The sequence below is a fragment of the Lontra canadensis genome, unplaced genomic scaffold, assembly GCF_010015895.1.
Source record: "Lontra canadensis isolate GAN:19392208 unplaced genomic scaffold, GSC_riverotter_1.0 scaffold118, whole genome shotgun sequence".
NCBI classification, from domain to species: domain Eukaryota; kingdom Metazoa; phylum Chordata; class Mammalia; order Carnivora; family Mustelidae; genus Lontra; species Lontra canadensis.
The window spans coordinates 1,291,487-1,312,740 of record NW_022631112.1 but is presented as its reverse complement, the minus strand read 5'-3'; the positions used below and the strand labels follow the sequence as shown (position 1 = coordinate 1,312,740).

The following is a 21,254-nucleotide window of genomic DNA, read 5'->3' as shown; positions in this document are numbered from 1 at the left end:
TCACCACTCAGCCTTGGGACTCTGGACAACTTACCTAAATATTTTGAAACTATTTCTTCATTTATTTACATAATGGTGAAAATAATACCTATCTCACAAGTGGTTCTGAGAATTAAATGAGATGACTGATGTAAGTTAGGTACTAAGTGTCACTGCCTCTTTTCTTCCCTCCCCTGTAAGCAGTCCTGGGTGGAAAAAAAGGCAACAAGCTGTTTGCTGCAATATATATATTTTAATTCAAAGTGAATCGACAGTAATACACCATAAATTCTTATTTTGACACTCACCAAAATAGTCACCTGGAAAACCCGCTTTTTGTGACAAAGTACAGAAGGCTTGGTCACATTTAAATCACTGAGAACTAGAGAGAAATACTAGCGCAAACCGTAATAGACATTACATCCATAAAAATTTTCCCAGTCCTTATTGTAATATTGCACAGTGCAATTGCTACATGGCAAACTAGTGTAGCATGGAAGTAAAAGCAAAAACAAACCAAAGAAAGAAAGCCACAAGTCTAAAATTGTTAAACAGTTAACAGTTCAAACTTAGTAATCAAATCTGTATCATTGGGTTCATTAAAACAAATCTTCCTACACCTTGCAGTGTATGATTTAACTTTTACATAACACAAACCAAGATTAAAATTAGTAGTAGAGATTTGAAAAAGTGAAAAGGCTTTGCTACTACAGTAACATATTTAAACACCCTGAAGGAAAAGAAAAGTAAATATCAGGGTATTTGGTTAAAAAAAAAAATTGCAAATTAAAATATTATGCAAATATGCAACTTGGAAGTCATGCAGTGTTTTATTTAAGAAAGCGGTAAAACCAAAGAAAACCAGTAAAATGGTTTTATAGAGTTAACCACACAAAACCAAATTCTCTTGTCGGTATGTTGAATTTAGAAGTTAGCAGGATTTTGACATTTTTAATTTTTAAAACATTAAAAAGCCCATGATTAGAATCGGTTAAGAGCAGTGTACTCAACCAGGGTACGACTCTCTCAAACTTCACTATTACGAAAACATTTACTGTCCATTTAATGAGACCATCTGAGTCTTGGAAGTGATATACAAAAAATACGACATTTCAGGGTAGTAAATACGGCCCTGGGTGAAAGTAAAACTGCGCAAGTTTTGTACCTGTTGTACAAACAGAAATTGATCCTTTGCACTTGGTGTTTCTGAAACATCCGCGGCCAGCATTGATTCTGTTCCAAGAAGCGAGCAGATACCAGTGATCTGCCGGACCATATAAATAAAATTAATAAGCTGTGGAGGGCAGCAAGTTTACTTAAATAGTGACTCCATAAATTTGCCATCTGTAAATAATCTTTTAAATTAAACTTAGGCTACTCCTTTTTCTGTGTAATATATATGTATATATATATTTTTTTATTTATATAAAATGCATAGAATTGATTACTAAAAACACTGAAACTTGTGGGGAAAATTAAGTCCTTCATTTTCAGTGTGACTAAAAATGTACTGCTGGTTTTAATTTTATGATCTAATACTGTAATTTTTAAAATCAATGTCAGGCACATTTATTTCATTGATGATTATTAAATAAAACACTGCTTGTGTTAATGGAGTAAAGAAAAGTTTATCCACTATTAGCTTATTGTCAACGCTGTATTAGACTGTACTAGTGGTATGCAATTCATTTATCAAAGAAATGCTGTAAATCCAAAACATTTGAGGAGTTTTACACTCAAATGCTTTGTACTGTTTATTCCAGTAAATGCTGTAAGATTATATTCCAGATTTTAAAGGAAAAAAAGTTAAGTCAAGCCTGCAAGATACAGCTTTCTCAAGTGTCTACAATGCCAGTATGAAAATAAAAAATTAAGTTACATTGATACATCCAAGTTTTTTATATGCAGTGATGAGCACAAACATTAATAGAGATAAAATACTGATGCAAATAACACACCCCAAAATAACATATGCAATTATTTTCCATCATTTACAATACAGTAGTTACAATGACACTCCAAACAGAAAAGCAAAGTAAAAAATCAAAACCCCAACTTCTATTTCATGTAATTAGACTTATACAGAAATTAGAAGGCTAAACAACAACTAGTTAATCACCTAATTTCACAGCTATCTGAAGTGGCAATCGTTATATAGCAGCTTATCTATGATACATTCAAGATAAATGATACAATTTATTACTTGCCCATAAGCTAAAACACAGCCTGTTTAATACCTTTCCTTAAATTCCACCTCTACACTACAATATACTTGAGGTCTATGCAAAAAAGTAGCTACCTTTTATATAGAAATGGATGATTAAGTCTTTGGTGCTGTAAAAGCAACTTCATTTAAACATAACCACCACCACCAAAAAAGAAAAAAAAGAAAAGAAGAAGGGAAAAACCCAAGACACACTTCCTAGGAAAGAAAAAGCATGTAATTTCTGTCCCTGACGGAATGTATTAAATAAGCAAACACCACCAACAAGCAAAACAAGTACTACAATGTAAAAAATACTTAAAAAAAAAAAATCCTCTCACATGCATAAATGAAAAATTGCACACAAAGAACTCACATCTTTTCAAGCTTCAATAGTAAATATTCTGCTACTATTTATTAAATACTGCATGGTTTGCCCAAGCTAAGATGAAACCACATCATGAATCAATGAGCATTTTGCATTTTCTTTCATTATCTACTCAAAGTCATGCCTACTGCACCTCTAAACATTTTATTAAATCCAATTATATAGCAAACACGCCCAAAATAAACTTAGATTGTATTGCAGTTTCACTTAACAGTATATAAAATGCTGTGTTGTGACAGATATCAACTATCCATTAGATACTGAATCAATTTTTCTTAAGCACTACTAACTGCTTGCTTTTCTTGAAGCTAGATCATTCTGAAAAATCAGACAGCAGAATTCAGCTATAGCAAACATGCTGCCCTCTTAGTAAGGAAAAAACAGCTAACAACCTGAAATCATACCACACAAAACCAAAAATGAACATTACTCTATCAAAAGAAAACTAAAGAGTAGATCTGAATTTTAAGTGCTGCAGTCCTCAACATTTATATATAGGTAATAACATTAACAACCTCAAATATTTAAGGCACTATGTGTGGGAACGGTTTACAATGCAGCTGAGATTATTAGAACAACATTTAAGAGCAAAGTCTAGGCAACGTTTTGCCCATGCAAAGACACATGCAAATGTAAAGAACAATAGCTCAATTTCTTAGGTAAGTGACCCAACATTTATACACTAAGACACAGATAATACAATTCACTTGTATGCTGTAATTCTGACATATGTGCATCTGTTGCTCTAAGTCTGTACACAGAATGGCTTCCCAAATGTGGATGTGTCTTGCACTAGTTAGAAGGCAATTTTATAAAAAATAGCAGGAGCAAAACTGGACTTTTGCTCCCATAAGTCACCTGTCTAGAGTTACTACATAAGAAGATACATGACCAAAGACAAGTTATACCAAATGTGCAAAACACATTAAAAGTGAGTTTTTTTTTAAAGCTCAAAGTTGTTTAAATTGCACCCAAGTCTACATGATTCAAAAATAATTTTCTTGTGCCATGGCTAATATTTATTAAATACCATGTTTTTATTTTTAATCAAATGTTTGTATCATTGAGCTTCCTCAATATACTCTTTTTGAGTTTTCACATATATGGATACTGGCTGAGTTTTGTTGGACTCAATGGAAATCCAGTATATGCAGGTGATGCTGCAATGTAAGAATGTGGTGGGAAGATTGGTTTGTACGGAGTCTGATGAATGGTTGGGGATGGTAACAGACGGGGATTTATGCCCACTGGGACTTGGTGAACTATGCCACTGGGATGAGAGATATTGTAAGTTGGATGCTGTAACATAGGTCTTGAGGTACATGGAGAGGCTAAGAGGTGGGCCACTGGTGCAGCACTACTGAGGGCAGCTGATGATGGGTATGGAAGTAGAGTAGGCTGTCCTCCAAGGTGTGCATTTCCAGCCAGATGGGCATGCACAGCTGTGTGATTGGGACTTCCATGAGAAAGAGTGAATGGATTACTGGTCACACTATTAGGTATATAAGCTTGCTGTCTTCGATGTCCGAAGTTTCCATTCCACTCTTGATGCCCAGATCCAAAGTGCTGAACCTATCCAAAAACACAGACAAAAAAAAAAAAAAAAAGACTGAATACATATTTTGTAAGTTAAAAAGAAGGGAAAAAGGGAAATTATGATACACTCTGTGACTGATCAACCATAGGTATTCTCTCAGATCTCCACTTCTACTTAACACAGAGAAGAGTAAAATATCAGTTTTGTACACATTAATATTAAACATGTTAATATTACTATGTACTATGGTAATATAACATTGCCACTACCAATGCTACTGGTATCAGCATCCCCCATCACTACCAATCACTACCATTTGTGGAGCACTTATTTTATGGAAAGCTTAACAACATACCTAGGTGACGTTATTTAATTTCAAAACAACCCTACAACATAGCAATTATTCCCACTAACTGTGGTCCAGATTTGTTGAAGAGATCTGGCCAAGGTAATGCACATAGTACTTGGCAAAGCCAGGACCTGAACACAGGTCTGACTCCAACATCTATTCTCTTTTCTTTCCCAAAGTGAATCACAACTGCCGGGTATAATACTGACCAGATGGAAAGGACTCAGTAAGGTGTGACTATTACCATGACTGACACAACAAATGCAGCCATCAATCCACTAGTGTGCATTCTGAGTGGAAGACACTAAGACAACAGACATACTAAAAAATTATTTGAGAGAATCTAAAAGCCTAATCTTTCTGAAGAATTCAGGTTCTATGGGTAATCTGCATGAGACTGAATTCTCCTTAGTACGTGAGATGATGAAAAGGGATATACTTCTCAAGACTGCGTACAGTATCAGAATCTTTTTTCCTCCAAAATGAAACACTGCTTCCAAATGAAACACCACTAATTTTGAATCCCAAAGACTCTTGTGACTTCACGGAACATACCTGACTGAAATTCAAATGCTGCTGCTGGAATGCTGATGTCAGTTTCTGCTGACGATTACCCACCGTGGAAGGCTGGTTTAATCTCCCAGGAGCGGATCGGCCTTTTATTAATGGCTGGCATATAGAATCTGGCAATGAACAAAACAGTAGACAGTTGATGCTTTTCCCTTCTCATGTAAAGATCAGAAAGGTCTTTAGATATTTTACTCAGTACTGATTTGACAAACTTTAAAATTACATAAAGAGAAAAAACATCTCATGGTTCACAGCACCAAATGCTATTAGGAAAGATTTCCTTTCTGTGACAGAGTTGGCAGGATCGAGTTGGAAATTGAGAGATGACTTCTGGCAATGTTACTCTCTAAGGTTCCCAAATGAAGACTTTTTGAAGGGCTAATAAGGGAAATAGGGCAGACTCGGTTTACCCGTGTTTGCCATATGGTCATCGGCATTTAATCCATTCTCTAGTCCCATTGGTGGCACCACAACAGTACAAACAGCTGGCTTGGTCTCCGTGTTGGCCGAGGTCACGAGCTCCGTGTTCTGATGAGTGTCTTCCACAAAGCTGCTCTCTGCAAAGGGACTGTCATGTCCCGAAGAGTCTGACGTTGGAGAGCCATCCACAGTATCACAACCACTTTCCTGTTCTTCATCTGACATGCTACAAGAAAGTATTTTTATGAGTAATATGTCTTCCAACATTACATCTAAAGTTAAGTACTATCCAGGCTCTAGTAAATTAATGAGAATTTCGTTCTGAATTTTATTCAGTTATTCCTTGTCCAATAACCTTTTTTTCATAGACTTTCTAGACTTTCAGACAGTTAACCCTAATCCTATCCTGTTTAGGTACATCATTTTGGGACTTTATTTTCTCTCCTTTCCCTTCCCACTTCATTCTTAGTAGTGGTTTATAAAATTCCACTTTATAGGGTGCCTGGGTGACTCAGTGGGTTAAGCCTCTGCCTTCGGCTCAGGTCATGATCTCAGGGTCCTGGGATCAAGGTCCGCATCGGGCTCTCTGCTCGGTGGGGAGCCTGCTTCCCCCTCTCTCTCTGCCTGCCTCTCTACCTACTTGTGATCTCTGTCAAATAAATAAATAAAATCTTTAAAAAAAAATTCCACATTATAAACTACAGAAAATCTCATCAAGACACTACAAAAGAGGGGTTCCTGGGTGGCTCGGTCATCTGGCGACTGCCTTTGGCTCAGGTCAAGATCCCAGGATACTGTGATCAAGCCCCATGTTGGGATCCCTTCTCAGCGGGAAGCCTGCTTCTCCCCCTGTCACTCCCCCTGCTTATGTTGCCTCTCTGTCTCTCTCTCTGTCAAATAAGTAAGTAAAATCTTAAAAAAAAAAAAAAAAAAGACACTACAAAAGATCCACTATTCTGGATAATTAAACGAAATATAAAAACATAATCGTGTGACCTATTGTCAATTTCATGTGACATGAAATTAAATTCCAATGTTAGGATTCATTATCTTTAGTGGTAATTGGGGTTCTTTTAACTAAACTGTGATCTGAAAGGTCTTCCCCATCTCTCTAAAGGCCTAGCCAGAGTTCCCTATTTCCCTTCTTTTCCTGTCCCCCTCAGGCCATGAAAATCTCTCCCCTCTTGGAGACAGCAGTGATGGTCTCTTTTTTTTTTTAATTAACATATACTGTATTATTTATTTCAGGGGTACAGGTCCATTGATTCATCAGTCTTACATAATTCTCAGCATTTACCACAGCACATACCCTCCCCAATGTCCATCACCCAGCCACCCCATCCCTCCCACTCCCTTCCACTCCAGGAATCCTCAGTTTGTTTTCTGAGATTAAGAGTCTCTTATGGTTTGTCTCCCTCTCTGGTTTAATCTTGTTTTCATTTTTGGGTTGGTTGGACGACTGCCTTCGGCTCAGGTCATGATCCTGGAGTCCTAGGACTGAGTCCTGCATTATGCTCCCAGCTCCGCAGGGAGTCTGCTTCTCCCTCTGACCTTCTCCTCGCTCATGCTTTCTCTCTCTCTCTCTCAAATAAATAAATAAAATCTTTAAAAAAAAAAAATCTTGTTTCATTTTTTTCTCTCTCTTCCCCTATGATCCTCTGTCTTGTTTTTCAAATTCCTCATATCAGTGAGATCATATAATTGTTTTTCTCTGACTGACTTAGTGATGGTCTATTTTAATCATTCATTTCATACTTAACAATTTGAAGCATCTCTTTTTATATATGTACTTTGTAAAATATTTTTTTAAAGATTTTTATTTATTTATTTGACAGACAGAGATCACAAGTAGGCAGAGAGGCAGGCAGAGAAAGAGGAGCAAACAGGCTCCCTGCTGAGCAGAGAGCCCAATGCGGGGTTCGATCCCAGGACCCTGAGACCCATGACCTGAGCCAAAGGCAGAGGCTTAACCCACTGAACCACCCAGGCGCCCCTATATATATACTTTTAGTTATACTTATTTGTACGTTTACATAATATATTTTTATATAGATATACATATTTACAGAAATGTATATGTATGTCAACTGCCAAAGCGTATTATAAGCAGTTCACAAAAAGATGTGCTAAAACGTCTTTACATCTTCCAAATATTCAATACCGTATTTCCCAACTAAGAAAAAAAGAGATAACAAATGTATAAAATTAAGACTTAAGAATTTTTCAAATTTTGTTTCCACTAAAAAAAGAATTTCTAAAAGTTGAAATCAAATGTATTTTACTGAGCTCTTTATGGTTTATCTCCTCATGTGCTGGGATAGCACGCTGATGAGGAAGAGCTCACTACTTTAGTGGCAATGCATGTCCCTGGCCAAAAAAAGAGTAGGAAAGGAAAGTAAAACCATGCAAATCAATCACCAATGAGAGAAAAAAATCATATTGGATACCTTACTGACAGTGGGTTATTACTTTATTATGCAAAAATTCCTTTTATTTTCCTAAAATATTTATTTTGCTGTATATTCTTATTCCAAATTAAAGTAATAATTGTAGTCCATGGAGAACTTGAGAACATGGCTTTTTCTACCCTTTCAAAAACAAGTGATTCTTTAAAACTCATTTATTAGAAGCTCAATTTTTCATTTAGATGTGTTCTACAACAGTAAAAGAAAAGCATTACTTAAGACCCAAGTTTCTAGGGGTGCCTAGGTGGCTCAGTCATACACATCTGCCTTGGGCTCAGGTCATGATCCCAGGGTCCTGGGATCAAGCTCTGCATCAGGCTCTCTGCTCAGTGGGGAGCTTGGTTCTCCCACTTCCTCTGTCTGCCACTCTCCCTGCTGTGCTGTCTCTCTATCATATATATCACATAAACAAATAAAATCTAAAAAACAAACAAACAAAAAAACTACAACCAAACAAAAAACTCAAGTTTCTAAAAAGTGATCTGGTTAAAAAATTATATTCACGAGAGAAGCCACTGTGGTAAACTGACAGGCACTTATTTACATAAACAACAAAAGAAATTACAGGATTTTCAGGAGACCCAGTATTCACGGTATGCCACCACAGATTCCCTTACCTGTTCGGTCTCTTGCAAGGGGATGGGCTGGACTGCCCTGAGGAGCTGGTGCTCAGAGTACTGTCAGGACTACTTAATGAACACATCCGATCGATATTCAAAGTGCTCTGGCAAGCTTCACAATCCAGACTATCTTTACATCTAGCAAAAGAGGGATGGGAAAACCATAGGTCAAAAATGAGAAGCCGCCCATATTTCCATTATCTAATTAAGGATATGAAGCAGTTCAGCGTGCTCTACGTGGACAAAAACCTACAGTTTACTAATAGAGGAGAAATACTATAATAATCATATTAATTACTATTCAGGATGTTTACTCCAAAGGACATTGACAGACCAGAGTTAAGTCCCAGAAAGGTGTTTTTCAGCACACCAGAGGGCGCCATCACTATGTAAGGGATGTGGCATCAACACTAGGAACTGCTCTGGGCACTTACTCTCTGAGTGAGTGTCTCTGGGATGGCTCCTCCTCATCAGTGTCACTGCTAATAGTGATCACACTCACTGCTGGGCTTGGGGAGTCAGCAATGATGATGGTTTGCCGCTGTTTGTCGGAAACCGATGAATCAGAGTCCTGCCGGACAGATGTTTCACAACAGTCTCTCGCCTCTGCTTCTGAGTTACGATTGTCCTGTGTTTCTATACAACGTACTTCCTCGACATCCTTCCCATTTACTATCTTTGGAGAAATAAATGTATGTGGGACATTCGTATTCTGCAACGAATTACTCCTGCAATCAAAGGAATAATGTGTCATTCCTATAATCAAAATATACATGACATTTTTCTAAGACATCTTGTTAAAATGAACAATGTGAAGCTTCATGTGTTCAAGATCATGTATATAACATACTAACATATAGATCGTTTTATAAATATATTATCTCTAGAACTATCATTGTAGATTGCAGTTACATACATTAAAATCGTGATTTCTTGGTAAATGTGGTATCTGAGTGTCTAAAATTGTCTAAAATAATATGTAGGTAATAAATCAAAAGGGCAATAAAGACAATCTTACCAACTGAAAGCATTTATTTCCTCTCTTCCTGGCTCCCATTCCATTAGTTTTACCAAAATACCTCTGAGAAATTGAGAAGGGAGCTGGCTTAGTGTTTGTAACAGAGCTATCAAAGAGGTCATTTTGAATAAAACAGAGTGACCCTTTAGTGTACATGCAAAATTTCAAGACTACTTTTCAAAATGCAGAGGAAAGTTAAACTACGGACACTGACCTGTTGTGGCACAGCTTGTTTTTCTTCGCAGTGGCAGGCTGAGGCCACACAACATGCGCGATACCCACACTAATTGGCTGCGGGGCCGATAGAGTTATCTGATTGGTTAGAAGAGGTTGTGGCATCACTGAGCTATAATGATTACTGTGTGAAATCATTTTCCTAGGGAGAAAGTTTAGAAAAATTGAATCCCTTCTAGAGCAAGATGTATTTTGCAAAATTCACAAACAAGTATTTTCGTTTTTAACTTACCCCCAATCTCCGAGCCTTTGGGAACCAGCCACCCCCTCAGAGGTTAACGCAGTAGTCGCAGGAGCCATGGGTGTGACCTGCTGCCAGGCAGGTACGAGCATCTGCTGCGTTCGGCCAGACCAGGTCTGCTAAACCAGAAGCAAAGAAAAGCCTGTGAGTTACAAGTAATTCATCATTACTCCATCTTAAAATCAAAAATACATTACAGTAACAATCATTAATAATTATGTAAAAGTCAAAGCCAATAACTACAGAAGATGGAATTCCCATCCAGATCACTTTCACTGTTTCTCAGCAGCACAGGCTGGTATATTACAAGTAGATCAGTGCCTTACTTGAGAATAAGGACGACAGTACATGTGCAAAAATAATAAATTATTACCAACCTGAGAGAGAACTCCGGGTCGGATCTGTAGTGGCTGTACAGCTGGGGCCTGAGTTACAAGGGGAACTGTGCTATCTACTCTTAGTGAATAACTAGTAGGTTTACCGTGTGTTGCAGGAATACCTATGACAAAGGAAAAAGAAAACACAGTTCTTAAATCAAAAACTATTTCTCTGAGTTCACTTACAAAACTCTTTTAAATTCAACGAATTTCTAAAATTCTGATTAGGATTTTAAAACCATCTCTGACATAAAATGTTCATAGCATTAACAAAGCAATCTATTAGGAAAGTGAGGTTCCTTCTACCTACCTAATGGTATATCATTCCAAAAATTGATATAAAGCTTCTCCTTCTACTGCTTTAAAATGCACACCACCAAGTCCAATCATTTATTTTTCTTGAAACCTCCCATTCCTTTTAAAGTTTGCTATTCTAGCTTTAATTCCTTTTTAAATAGTTTTGCCACTATGATAAAGGACATGGAAAGGTGAGTCTAGCCCAACATCCTGATCTTCTAGCAGGTAATGTACATCTTCTCATACAAACTCAGCTATGCTTCGTATTCTGTTCTTTAAGAACTCTGACAGGATCTTACACTTTTGGCATCAAAGGGGGGGGGGAAACGTATCATAACTTCACATTTCAATGGCCATGATGGTTTACCTGAGTCAAGAAAATTCAGGGGTGACACAGTCATTTCAACCTCCAAAGAAAAAGCAAAAATAATCTTTCATGCCTAATATGATAATACAGCTGAGTTTTGACCAATGTGGCTTACTCTACTAGTATTCCTAGCAGAAAGCTACTGGAACTCCAAGACAAACATGTTCCACTTTGCTCACCCACTAGGAAAATTAAAAAGCAGGACTGCCAGTCATGTTAATCCTATTAATACTTCTATGTCATATATTGCAAAAGTACCTTGCAAATACTGTCTTATATTAAACTTTGAGACAGTGAAATAGTATCACCTCAAATGAGAACTTTGACTCAAGATTTTAGGGACATTCTCCAAGCTCAGAAAGCTCAGTTATGAGAATAAATTCACTATTTCACAGTTTCAGTCTCCTGAGCAGTGACTTTCAACATAGGCTGGCAGCTTATTTCAGTATCAGTAGTTTTTGCATAAATGTGATCTTACGTATTTCTGATCAGTCGTAAGAGAAAAATACTACAACTGTTTTATTTTACTACTGAAAAATAACCCTATAGTTTTATTGCACAAATACATTATAAGTGTTAATCCTAAAGAGAATGTGAATTTGGTTGTGTTTATTTTTCTTCATAGAGGCTCTTCTCCTACCACCAGGGTGTTCTACCCACTGAGCTCCACTCTCCACCTAAAAAGCTAGAATTAAGTTTAACAAAGACCTACAGATTATTTTTTTAAACTGACCTTCTCACTCTTCCAAAAAGCATGTCTTGATCAGCAAATTCTCCAAGAAATGGAATATAAGCATACCCAGGCAGTGTAGATATATAGCAGCAATAGATAATCTCATCAGAGAAAAAAGCAGAATTCACTTGATCAAGGATGAAAGGACAGAGCGAATTCTCAAATCCCAACAAATATCAAGCTGCCCTTAAATTATCCTCATAATTGATGCCTTAGAATGAGAAGAATTCTCCTATTATCTTCTCTCCTCATGAGGTCTAACTTATTTTTATTAACTTCAATGTGGTTAAGATCCCAATTTTCTATATAGTTATTAGGTTAGCTGAAACTTCATCTTTGTTTGATTAGATCTGCTTTAATACCTGCACAGCAGGCACAAAAGCTTAAAGATTGTTCTAGTACAACAGGAGAATTTTGTTGAAATGTATTTGATTCTAAAACAGCAGCTTTCAACCAGAGGGGATGAATAACTAGCTCTTCAGGCTGCTAAAATAATGTTAAATACTTGTTTAATATACACTCAAATTTGTTAAATAAGAGCTTGCCTGAGTCTTTCTTAACCTAAAAAAGGTACCAATATAGCTATATCTACATGTTATATGTATAGCAGGGGGAATATATGAAAGGCATGATGAACCTATACACTGTACCCCAAAGTAAAAAATGGAAAGTGGGACATACATAAAATTTACTTAAAATACAAACTATAATGGTGCCATAACTGCTCCCCAACAGCTGCCCAATAACTATTTAAAATGTTTCTTCAGGGGCACCTGGGTGGCTCATCCTTCAGCTCAGGTCATGATCCTAGGATCATGATCCCAGGGTCCTGGGATCCAGCCCTGCATCAGGCTCTCCACTCAGCAGAAAGCCTGCTTCTCCCTCTCCCTCTGTTTGCTGCTCTGCCTACTTGTGCTCTCTACCTCTCTGTCAAATAAATAAATAAAATCCTTAAAAATAAAAAAATAAAATGTTTCTTCAAAATGGACTGGGAGCACATTATGAGTGAAAGCAGTAAGAAGACCAATATTGGGATTTTCTACAGGGATCCTAAAGCAGATTAGAGGGAAAGCTACACACTATACTAAGACAAGAAATGATGAGCCAACATATTTACAAAACCTGTCCTGCTACAATGTACCTGTTACACAAGCTAACAAGCATTTTGCTTTGTCTTAACTGCTAATTCTAGTTCCCAAATATTGTTCTTGGCATTTAAAAAGTTAATGAGTCTTCTGGTATCTCCTTTTCCTTGCTACCCTCATTATGAACCAATCATATAGCTGTTGGCATATGTATAATGTATAGAAAGGTTACTAATCTTTTATCAACTATAAGGCACATTCAAAGAGAAAAGATTCCTCCGATGCCTCACTGAATGTTTGAAGAATGATGCTTGACTATGTTTAGAAATGTGTCTCACAAGCCTTTTAAATTTTTGCTACAAACAGAAGGTAGGCTCTGAAAAAAAGAGCTGCTATTCTAAATCTTGATGAGCTACTCCACACTGCAAGTGAGTGACCCTCAAGTTGACTTTGGTAAACAGGGGAAAATTATTAGAAAAGAATCTGGGGTGCCTGGGTGGCTCAGCTGGTTAAGTATCCAAATCTTGGTCTCAGCTCAGCTCTTGATCTCAAGAGAAGTTCAAGCTCCACTGGGCTCCACACTGAGCACGGAGCCTACTTCAACAAAAAAGAACTTAATCTATTTATTAGTACAGAGTAAAAACTAAGTGAAATGCATCTGTCATCTAAGTGAAAATGCATCTGTCAACTTACATGATAACTGATTAAAAAACAAAGAAGCATGCATCAGTCTTGCATGCTCAAGTATTTAGAAGTAAAATGTCTACCACTATCAAACAATATACATATGTCTAGACAGGAAGACAGAGCAGATATGTCAAAATGTTAACACTTGTTGAATCTAGGGCAGAAGGCATTATGTTATTCTTTTTGAACTTTTCTATAGGTTTGAAATTTTTATAATTAACAACTAAGGAAAAACAAAGAAATAAACACAACAGCATCTTTAAGAGTGCTGACATCATGATGATGTGGGTGTTTTTATTACCCCCAGCCATGGGTTACTATCACAGATACTTACAGACCACCCTCGCCCACAATTTCATCTTAAAAATCAACCATCTAAGCTGTTGTTTTTTATCTTTAGTGCTACAAATCTTTCTCTCGAAACCTTATACGAAAATCCAATATATATAAAAGATGAAAATAAAGCATAACAAAAACGGCTGCAGAGTGGCCATGTTTTCACATCTCTTATTTCCAGCCAATCAAGTCAACAAACATACCTCAGTGCTTAGGGCACTGTAGGACATATTAGAACTTTAGAAACATTGCTCAAATCCTTAAATCAAATAAAAATTTCAAATAACCCACACAATACAGAAATACTAGAGTTAGAACTCACCAAGATACTATCTATTCAGCCCATCTCCTTTGACTAGGGCAGAAAACAGGTTAACAGATTCATCTAGAATGACACCGCAAATGGCAGAGAACAGGATGATATCTCAGGCATCCTGATTGAGCACCGACCGCTTTCCCTGACACTATGCAGTACTCCCACTGCACTTCCAAGAGTCACTTAGGGCCTCATCTGGAGTTAAGCTCTTGCTTTAAGACAGAACTAGAGGTTAAAGCCTAGCAACGACAAAATGCTAGGAAAGGACCTATAAGTCATGTTTTATCTGGTTATTCCAGCCATAACACTGGCTGCTACTGTCTTTTAAGAACCACTAACAAGTTCCGTGGTTTGAGAATTTATGGCTCTTCAAAGGTATTCTGCCACTCATCTCACTTGAAGTTTTAATTTCCTTTTTATCTAAGTAAGGGACATAATCTAATTGAGTTAAAAATCAATCTCTTTTTAATCCTAAGGTATGGGCAAAAAACAAGACTCTAAAATTTTGGGATAAAATTCCTTTGACCAGCCATCAAAAAAAATGAAATCATGCCATTTGCAACAACATGGATGGAACTAGAGGGTAGAATGCTAAGTGAAATAAGTCCTCAGAGAAAGACAGTTATCACGGGATCTCACGGATATGCAGAATTTAAGAAACAAGGCAGAGGATCACAGGGGAAGAGCAGAAAAAAAATGAAACAAGACAAAACAAGAGAGGGAAACAAACCATAAGAGACTCTTAATCTCAGGAAACAAACTGAGGGTTGCAGGGAGTGGGGAGAAGGATAGGGTGGCTGGGTGATGGACACTGGGGAGGGTATGTGCTATGGTGAGTGCTAAGAATTATCTAAGACTGATGATTCACAGACCTGTACCCATGAAACAAATAATACATTACACGTTAATTAACTGAATTTAAATTTTAAAATTTTAAAATTAAAAAAAAAATTTTTTTTTGATCAAAATTTAAAGAACTAAGTTCTCAGTCACTTTAATGTCTCATAAGAACAGACAAATAAAAGGTACTTACCTAAACATCTGGAACTGTGATAACAACTAAAGACAACCCCACAGCTCTCCAAACTCGTTAATTTCTACTAAGGTATTTCGTTGTGCTAGACACTACAGGAAATATAATTATCATATGACCCGTTTTGTTAGTGATGATTACAGTGGAGCCCCAGTCAAGAGAGCAGTGTCACTGGTCTAAAGGCTACTGATCAGCTTAAATTAAATTCAAATGTAGCACACTGTTATATAAATATATGCAACATATTTAATTACTAGATGCCTAAGTTTATTTAAAAGTTAAGCTTAAAGTCTAATTTAAATCAAAAAGTACCTTGAATAGCTGGGGGACAGATAATCAGGGTCTGCTGAAAGGCATCACCACAACCAAAATGAGCAGTTCCGGCCTGTAGAGGAATTCCATGGTGCACCACTGAATGAGCAGACGTGGTTAATGCCTGAAAGGATGAACACAGGCAGCATTATCCTGAGCAGTCTTCTAACTGCTACATGCATGCTTTACAAATGCAATTCGAATACACTTCTTAAAATCATACTTCTATTGATAAAAATGGACCCAGAAACTGGCTTTACTCAATTTGTAGAGTTGCTGCATAGAAAGGTAAGTAGGAGATACTGACAGGTGAAAGGTAATAAAATAAATGAGCTTTAGTAGTCATGCTCTGATTGTTTCCCTGAAATATTCGAGATTTCACAGAATAACTACAGTGAGACCTTCACCAGCATGTGACTTCTAACAGCTGACATAAGACTTCCATATACCTCAAAAGCAAAATAAGCAATCATTAAAAAAGGAGTATAAATTATTAAAACTCTAAGTTCTTACCTGATTTCTTAATGTGCCAATTTTAGTAAAATTTGCTGTCAGATTAGCAGTACTGCCTGAAGCAACTGGTCTTAAAAGTGAAGTTTTATTGTGATTATTTGTGTCACATGAATTTGGGTGGGACTTACAAATATCCATAATATGAAAACAGGACTTTACACTGCAAAAAAAAAAAAAAAGGAAAGAAAGGTAACTGTAGTATTATTTTAAATGTTTAGAGTAGTTTAAAATTTAAAATTTCCAAAAGAAAAAAATTTCTACCAGAAATTTCTACCAGAAAAACCTACACAGGATTGAATTTTAAAGCAAGTGAAAGTATACTTTATATCTGCAGAATTTTCTAAGACATCAAAGCAGTAGTAAACATTTTTGACTAGCACAATCTAGTTTTATGACCCCTGCCCAAAATAATTTTTCCTAAATTTCTAGAGCTCTACATTCCTAAACTACTGGTACAAAGTATATGGTTATCATGTTATTTTCAAAGTCTTATATATGGAATCATTAGGTATTTTTAACTGTGGGGACAGGGATGGGGAAAGTAGTTGGGCTTTATAAAAATACCAATTTTAAAAGCGTTATCCATAATGATGAATACTAGTTTGTCCCTATATCTTCTTTACTCAGTCATCTAAAAATATTAATATCAGTCATTAAATAATATTAAGTTATATAATATATTAAAAATTCTTTATAAAATATTAAAAGGAATGGGGTTCAAAGAATTCATAAAATTTGTCTAAGGTTTGGGTTGTGGTCATTGGGGACGGTATGTGCTATGATGAGTGCTGTGAAGTGTGTAAACCTGGCAATTCACAGACCTGTACCCCTGGGGCTAATAATACATTATATGTTAATAAAAAATTAAAAATTTTTAAAAAAAGATTTGTCTAAGGTAACTTTGATAAGACCTTCTCAACTTGAGAATATATCTCCATTAAAAACCCTCCCTTCCTTCCACAACACAGAGGAGAAGGTGTGGGCAGAGAAAGCAAATGGTGTGAAGGGAAAATAAAGAAGGAGTTTGCAGGACGCATAAGGGGGTGAAAACTGTTAACACTTCCTTTTATTATACATACATACCTGGTTATTAAGGTAAGAATGTCACATAAAAACAAAGACGTTCAGTCATTTCAGTATGGTATTTTGGAAAAAGAACACTGGAATGCAACTCATATTTATGTTGTAGTACTAGCTGCCACTTACCAGTCCGTGTGAATTTAGCCAAGTTAGCTTAACCTCTCTTGACTCCATTTACTTTCATTTAATAAATATATTGAATCATCCTCTAACACACTAATTTTCTACAGACTTAGTATTATTTCTCCAGATCATTTTAAAAGATTTTAAAGTAACATACTGGTTGCTATGAGGGAAATCTAGAAGATGTTTCATATTAACAAAAGGATGGTTCAAAGTCTCAGCTGGAGTAATTCTTAAATCTGCATCAATCAGCAACATTTTCTTCAACAGACTAACAAATTCTCTTCTATCAGCTTTCTCAGCCAAAAGATCACTTCCTTCCAAATCCATCACTGTGTTCACCTATAAGACCAAAATTTCAAGTCATCAGTCATTAAATAAATAAATAAATAGACAAGCCACAGAGGGTAGTATATGTTAAAGACTCACAGTTTAAAAAAAAAAATACCACAACACAGGAAAGAACAGAGAACTACAATTATTTCAAAACAAGAATGAGTACTTGAGTTTTAACAAATCTGCAAAATGTTTAAAGGAACCAAACAGCATTCAAAGCAAGGGAAAAATTTTTTTAACAAATTTCCACTTCTAACAAAATATAAGGAAGAGAAATTGGTACAGCTAGGATTTTGCCTCTTGGAAAAAATACTTTTTACTAAAGCACAGGATGGTGTAAATTAAATATTTGATAAAGATAAATGCAATTTAGTTCCCGAGAGGCTGAAACATTAGAATCAATTTTGTTTGAAAACCTTAAATCCAGCAAGCACTCTGCAGTCCTTTAGCAGATGATTAACGTGTGGTGGCATCCTTGGCGTTCAAGTCCATCACCGAAGGCAGAGAAGACTAACAAACATGGCTGTGGTACTCACATGCACTATATCATCCAGGCTGTTGAATATGTACTTTCTGGCTTCTTTAGACTTCATTCCTGTCTCTGCCTCATGCTCTTCTAGTGTCTTATTGGACATGTCAAAGAGGAAAAATAATATATTACCCATCATTTGAAAATTCTTTATTTTTTAGTTCTAGCACATTTAGTGTAATACACTGAATAGTCTTAGGCAAGGAATTTCAAAAGAGCAACTATCAAAAACATACTTTTTAAAAGTAGCCCAAAAAATGAGAAGAGCTTGGTTCAGGTGAAAATAAATAAATAAATAGGTAAATATACATTATATATATATGTGTGTGTGTGTGTGTGTGTGTGTGTGTGTAACTGGTTAGAAAGTTAATCACTGAGGTTTTACTAATCTCCCAAAGAGCTAGGAATAAATTAAGTACTTGGGTTATGGAGTAAATGGTGAAATTTGGTCCTTATAAAGCTTAATAATGGGAAACTGGATAGAGAAGATGAAACACATAACACAAAAGTAATTACACACATAAAATTTTAAAAACCATTTAAGATGAGTAAATAATTTTGTTGCCAGGTTAGAGAATGAGCTACATTATTCAGGGAAGCCCCCCCGCCATTAAAAAGTGGGGAGGGGTCAAAAATGAAAATTCAGAAGAAGAAATACAATAAAAGAAAAATAGGCATGGGGGATATTATCCACATGAGGCATCTTAGAAAAAATGTTTTTCTAAAATTTTTTAAAATGAATTACCTTTAATCTCCAACCAGAATGAGAAATATCTGTTTCTCTGCAAAAAAATCTTGTGGATTTCGTGCCCACATTTAACAACTGTTCTCCCGGTAAACCTTGAGTCTGAGAAATATATCGGATCTGGAAAAGAGTTTATAAAACCTAAGAGTTTATTCTTTACAGGTAAGAGATATTAACTGAACACCTATTCTCTATCAGACACTAAGCTAGACTTTGGTCAAGAATTAAATGATGTAGTCTATGCCCTCAAGAAATTCTAGTGGGGAGCATACAAGTAAACAATTGTAATACAGGGTTGTAAGTACCATAATAAATATGTGCTTATGGAAAGACAGAGAAGGGGCACCTAAAATAATTGTAGTCACATAAAGCTCCAGAAGAGGTGATGCTCAAGTTGAGTCTAAAACAACAAGTTAAGAGTTCTTTAGCCCTGGAAGGGGAGCAGGGGACCTGACTATGATTTATGCTAAGGTTGTAATATGAATAAATATGCAAAATCAGGAGAAAATACCCACATACTCGGATCCTGGAAGCACAGAGGTTCACTCAGTGAAAAATGACAAGAGGTAAAACTGAACTAGCAGGCAGAGGGCTTCATCAAGTAAGGTAAGAAGTTGTATCTGTCCTCTTTCCCTCTGTAAGCCCCAAGTGCCCATAGTTTTATCCCTAAATCCATACTTAAATATTTATCTCTAGCCCTGGAGCTGTGAGCCAACTGCTCACTGAAACTCTCCACCTGACTGGACCTGAGGCACCTCAAAGGGAACATATCCTAAACTGAATTTTCCTTGAAATCTGCTAATCCTCATGCATTTCCCAGCAACAGACACCGACACCAACCTCCCAAACCAGAAACCTGAAATTCATACCAGACACATATCCTCTCCCTCATCTCTCTCTCCCAACATCCCAAACCCTAACAATTTTACCTCATTAGTCTTTTTCATAACTGTCCCCTCTCTCCAACCCTCTTTCAGGTCTTCTTCAATTCTGCATTATACAATTTCACAAGCCTCCTAAAGTAGTTTATCTGCCTCCCTAATGTCATCCAGTTACCCCAATCCATTATTCACACTGCTAACGGCCATTCTGGTAAAATGCAAATCTGTTACTCCCTACTGTAAAATCACTTTACCACCTACAGGATCAAATCCAAACCTCCAATCCCCACATACAGGCCTTCTGGCTTTATCTCTTCCCCACTCTTTACAAGGTCCTGTAAAGGAGCAGCCCCATCTAGCACCACGCTAAGCTTTTCATGGGCTGGTTTTTCCTTCCTAAACTGCTAACTCCTTAGCATCCCTGTGCGCCTCCCCACTCAACTTCACCAAATCCTGCGACAAGCTTTACCATTCCTTCTTCAAGACCTAGATCAAGAACTTCTCTATAAAGCTATGACTAACCATCTCAAACAGAGGTAATCCCTTTCCTCTGTGTTTCCATCAAACCTAAAACATAACCATCTTAATGCACTAAACACTAAATTACAATTCTTTTTTATAATTCCCTACTAGACTGTTAAGTCTCCTGACAAGAGAGATGTTTATACATATTTGCATCCCCAATTTTACATGAAATGATAACTAAAATCACCACCTTACGATTCAGTTTCATTTCATTAAAGTGTGGTGTCTTCCCTCACTCCGTATCTCCTAAGTGGCTGAGTTCCTTGTTTTACAAAAACAGAAAGTGAGAAGTAACAAGGGTCCAGTACCTAAATGCTACCATCAGAGTCTCTCTGATGGTAGGAAAGGTGTTCAACCATTCAACAAACATACACAGAGCATTTATTATGTCAGATGCTAAAGATATGCAGATGAATAAAACATGGTGACAATCTGCTAAAGCATATAATTCAGTAGAATAAATATTTAAGCACATAATATGCAATTAAGCTAGGAAGTGCTATTATGAAGAAGAAAACAAAGTACTAAAGAACACAGAGAATCAGACAATTAATGTACCTATGAATCTGAGAGAGCACTAAAAACAAATGGCAAGTGATCTTGTGAATTTATTTTTGGTCATAACGCCTGTCCTGTCTTCTAAAGAAAAACTGTTCCAGGGACACCTGGGTGGCTCAGTCATTTTATGGGTCTGCCTTCAGCTCAGGTCATGACTCCAGGGTTGTGGGATCGAGTCCCACACTGCGGGGCGGTGGGGGGGGGGGTCCTTGCTCAGCAGGGAGCCTACTTCTCCCTCTCCCTCTGCCTACTGTTCCTCCTGCTTGTGGTCTCTCTCTCACTCTGACAAAAAAGAAAGGAAGAATGAAAGAGAGAGAGAGAGAGAAAACTATTCTATCTGTACCCTCTAATACATGAAGGGACTCACCCTCCTCCGTCCCCAGTGAATGAAGGGTGA

General features: G+C 36.8%; 1 protein-coding gene across 6 annotated transcripts in view; it reads right to left on the bottom strand.

Moving 5' to 3' along the window:
* Positions 1–212: 212 nt before the first annotated feature.
* HIPK3 (homeodomain interacting protein kinase 3) overlaps positions 213–21,254 on the bottom strand; it is a 94,097-nt gene continuing 73,055 nt past the window's right edge. For 3 of the 6 annotated variants that reach the window (XM_032841022.1, XM_032841024.1, XM_032841025.1), the window contains exons 4-17: positions 18,894–19,013; positions 18,156–18,242; positions 17,441–17,625; positions 16,081–16,240; positions 15,568–15,691; positions 10,402–10,523; positions 10,016–10,143; positions 9,764–9,925; positions 9,550–9,612; positions 8,966–9,259; positions 8,529–8,669; positions 5,437–5,672; positions 5,012–5,139; positions 213–4,142 (exon numbers count right to left, since the gene is read on the bottom strand). In XM_032841022.1, the coding sequence (XP_032696913.1) occupies positions 3,666–4,142; positions 5,012–5,139; positions 5,437–5,672; positions 8,529–8,669; positions 8,966–9,259; positions 9,550–9,612; positions 9,764–9,925; positions 10,016–10,143; positions 10,402–10,523; positions 15,568–15,691; positions 16,081–16,240; positions 17,441–17,625; positions 18,156–18,242; positions 18,894–19,013 (2,427 nt within the window). In that variant the 3' untranslated portion in view covers positions 213–3,665. The remainder of the gene's footprint in view (positions 4,143–5,011; positions 5,140–5,436; positions 5,673–8,528; positions 8,670–8,965; positions 9,260–9,549; positions 9,613–9,763; positions 9,926–10,015; positions 10,144–10,401; positions 10,524–15,567; positions 15,692–16,080; positions 16,241–17,440; positions 17,626–18,155; positions 18,243–18,893; positions 19,014–21,254) is intronic. The other 3 variants (XM_032841023.1, XM_032841026.1, XM_032841027.1) reach the window with 3 other exon arrangements.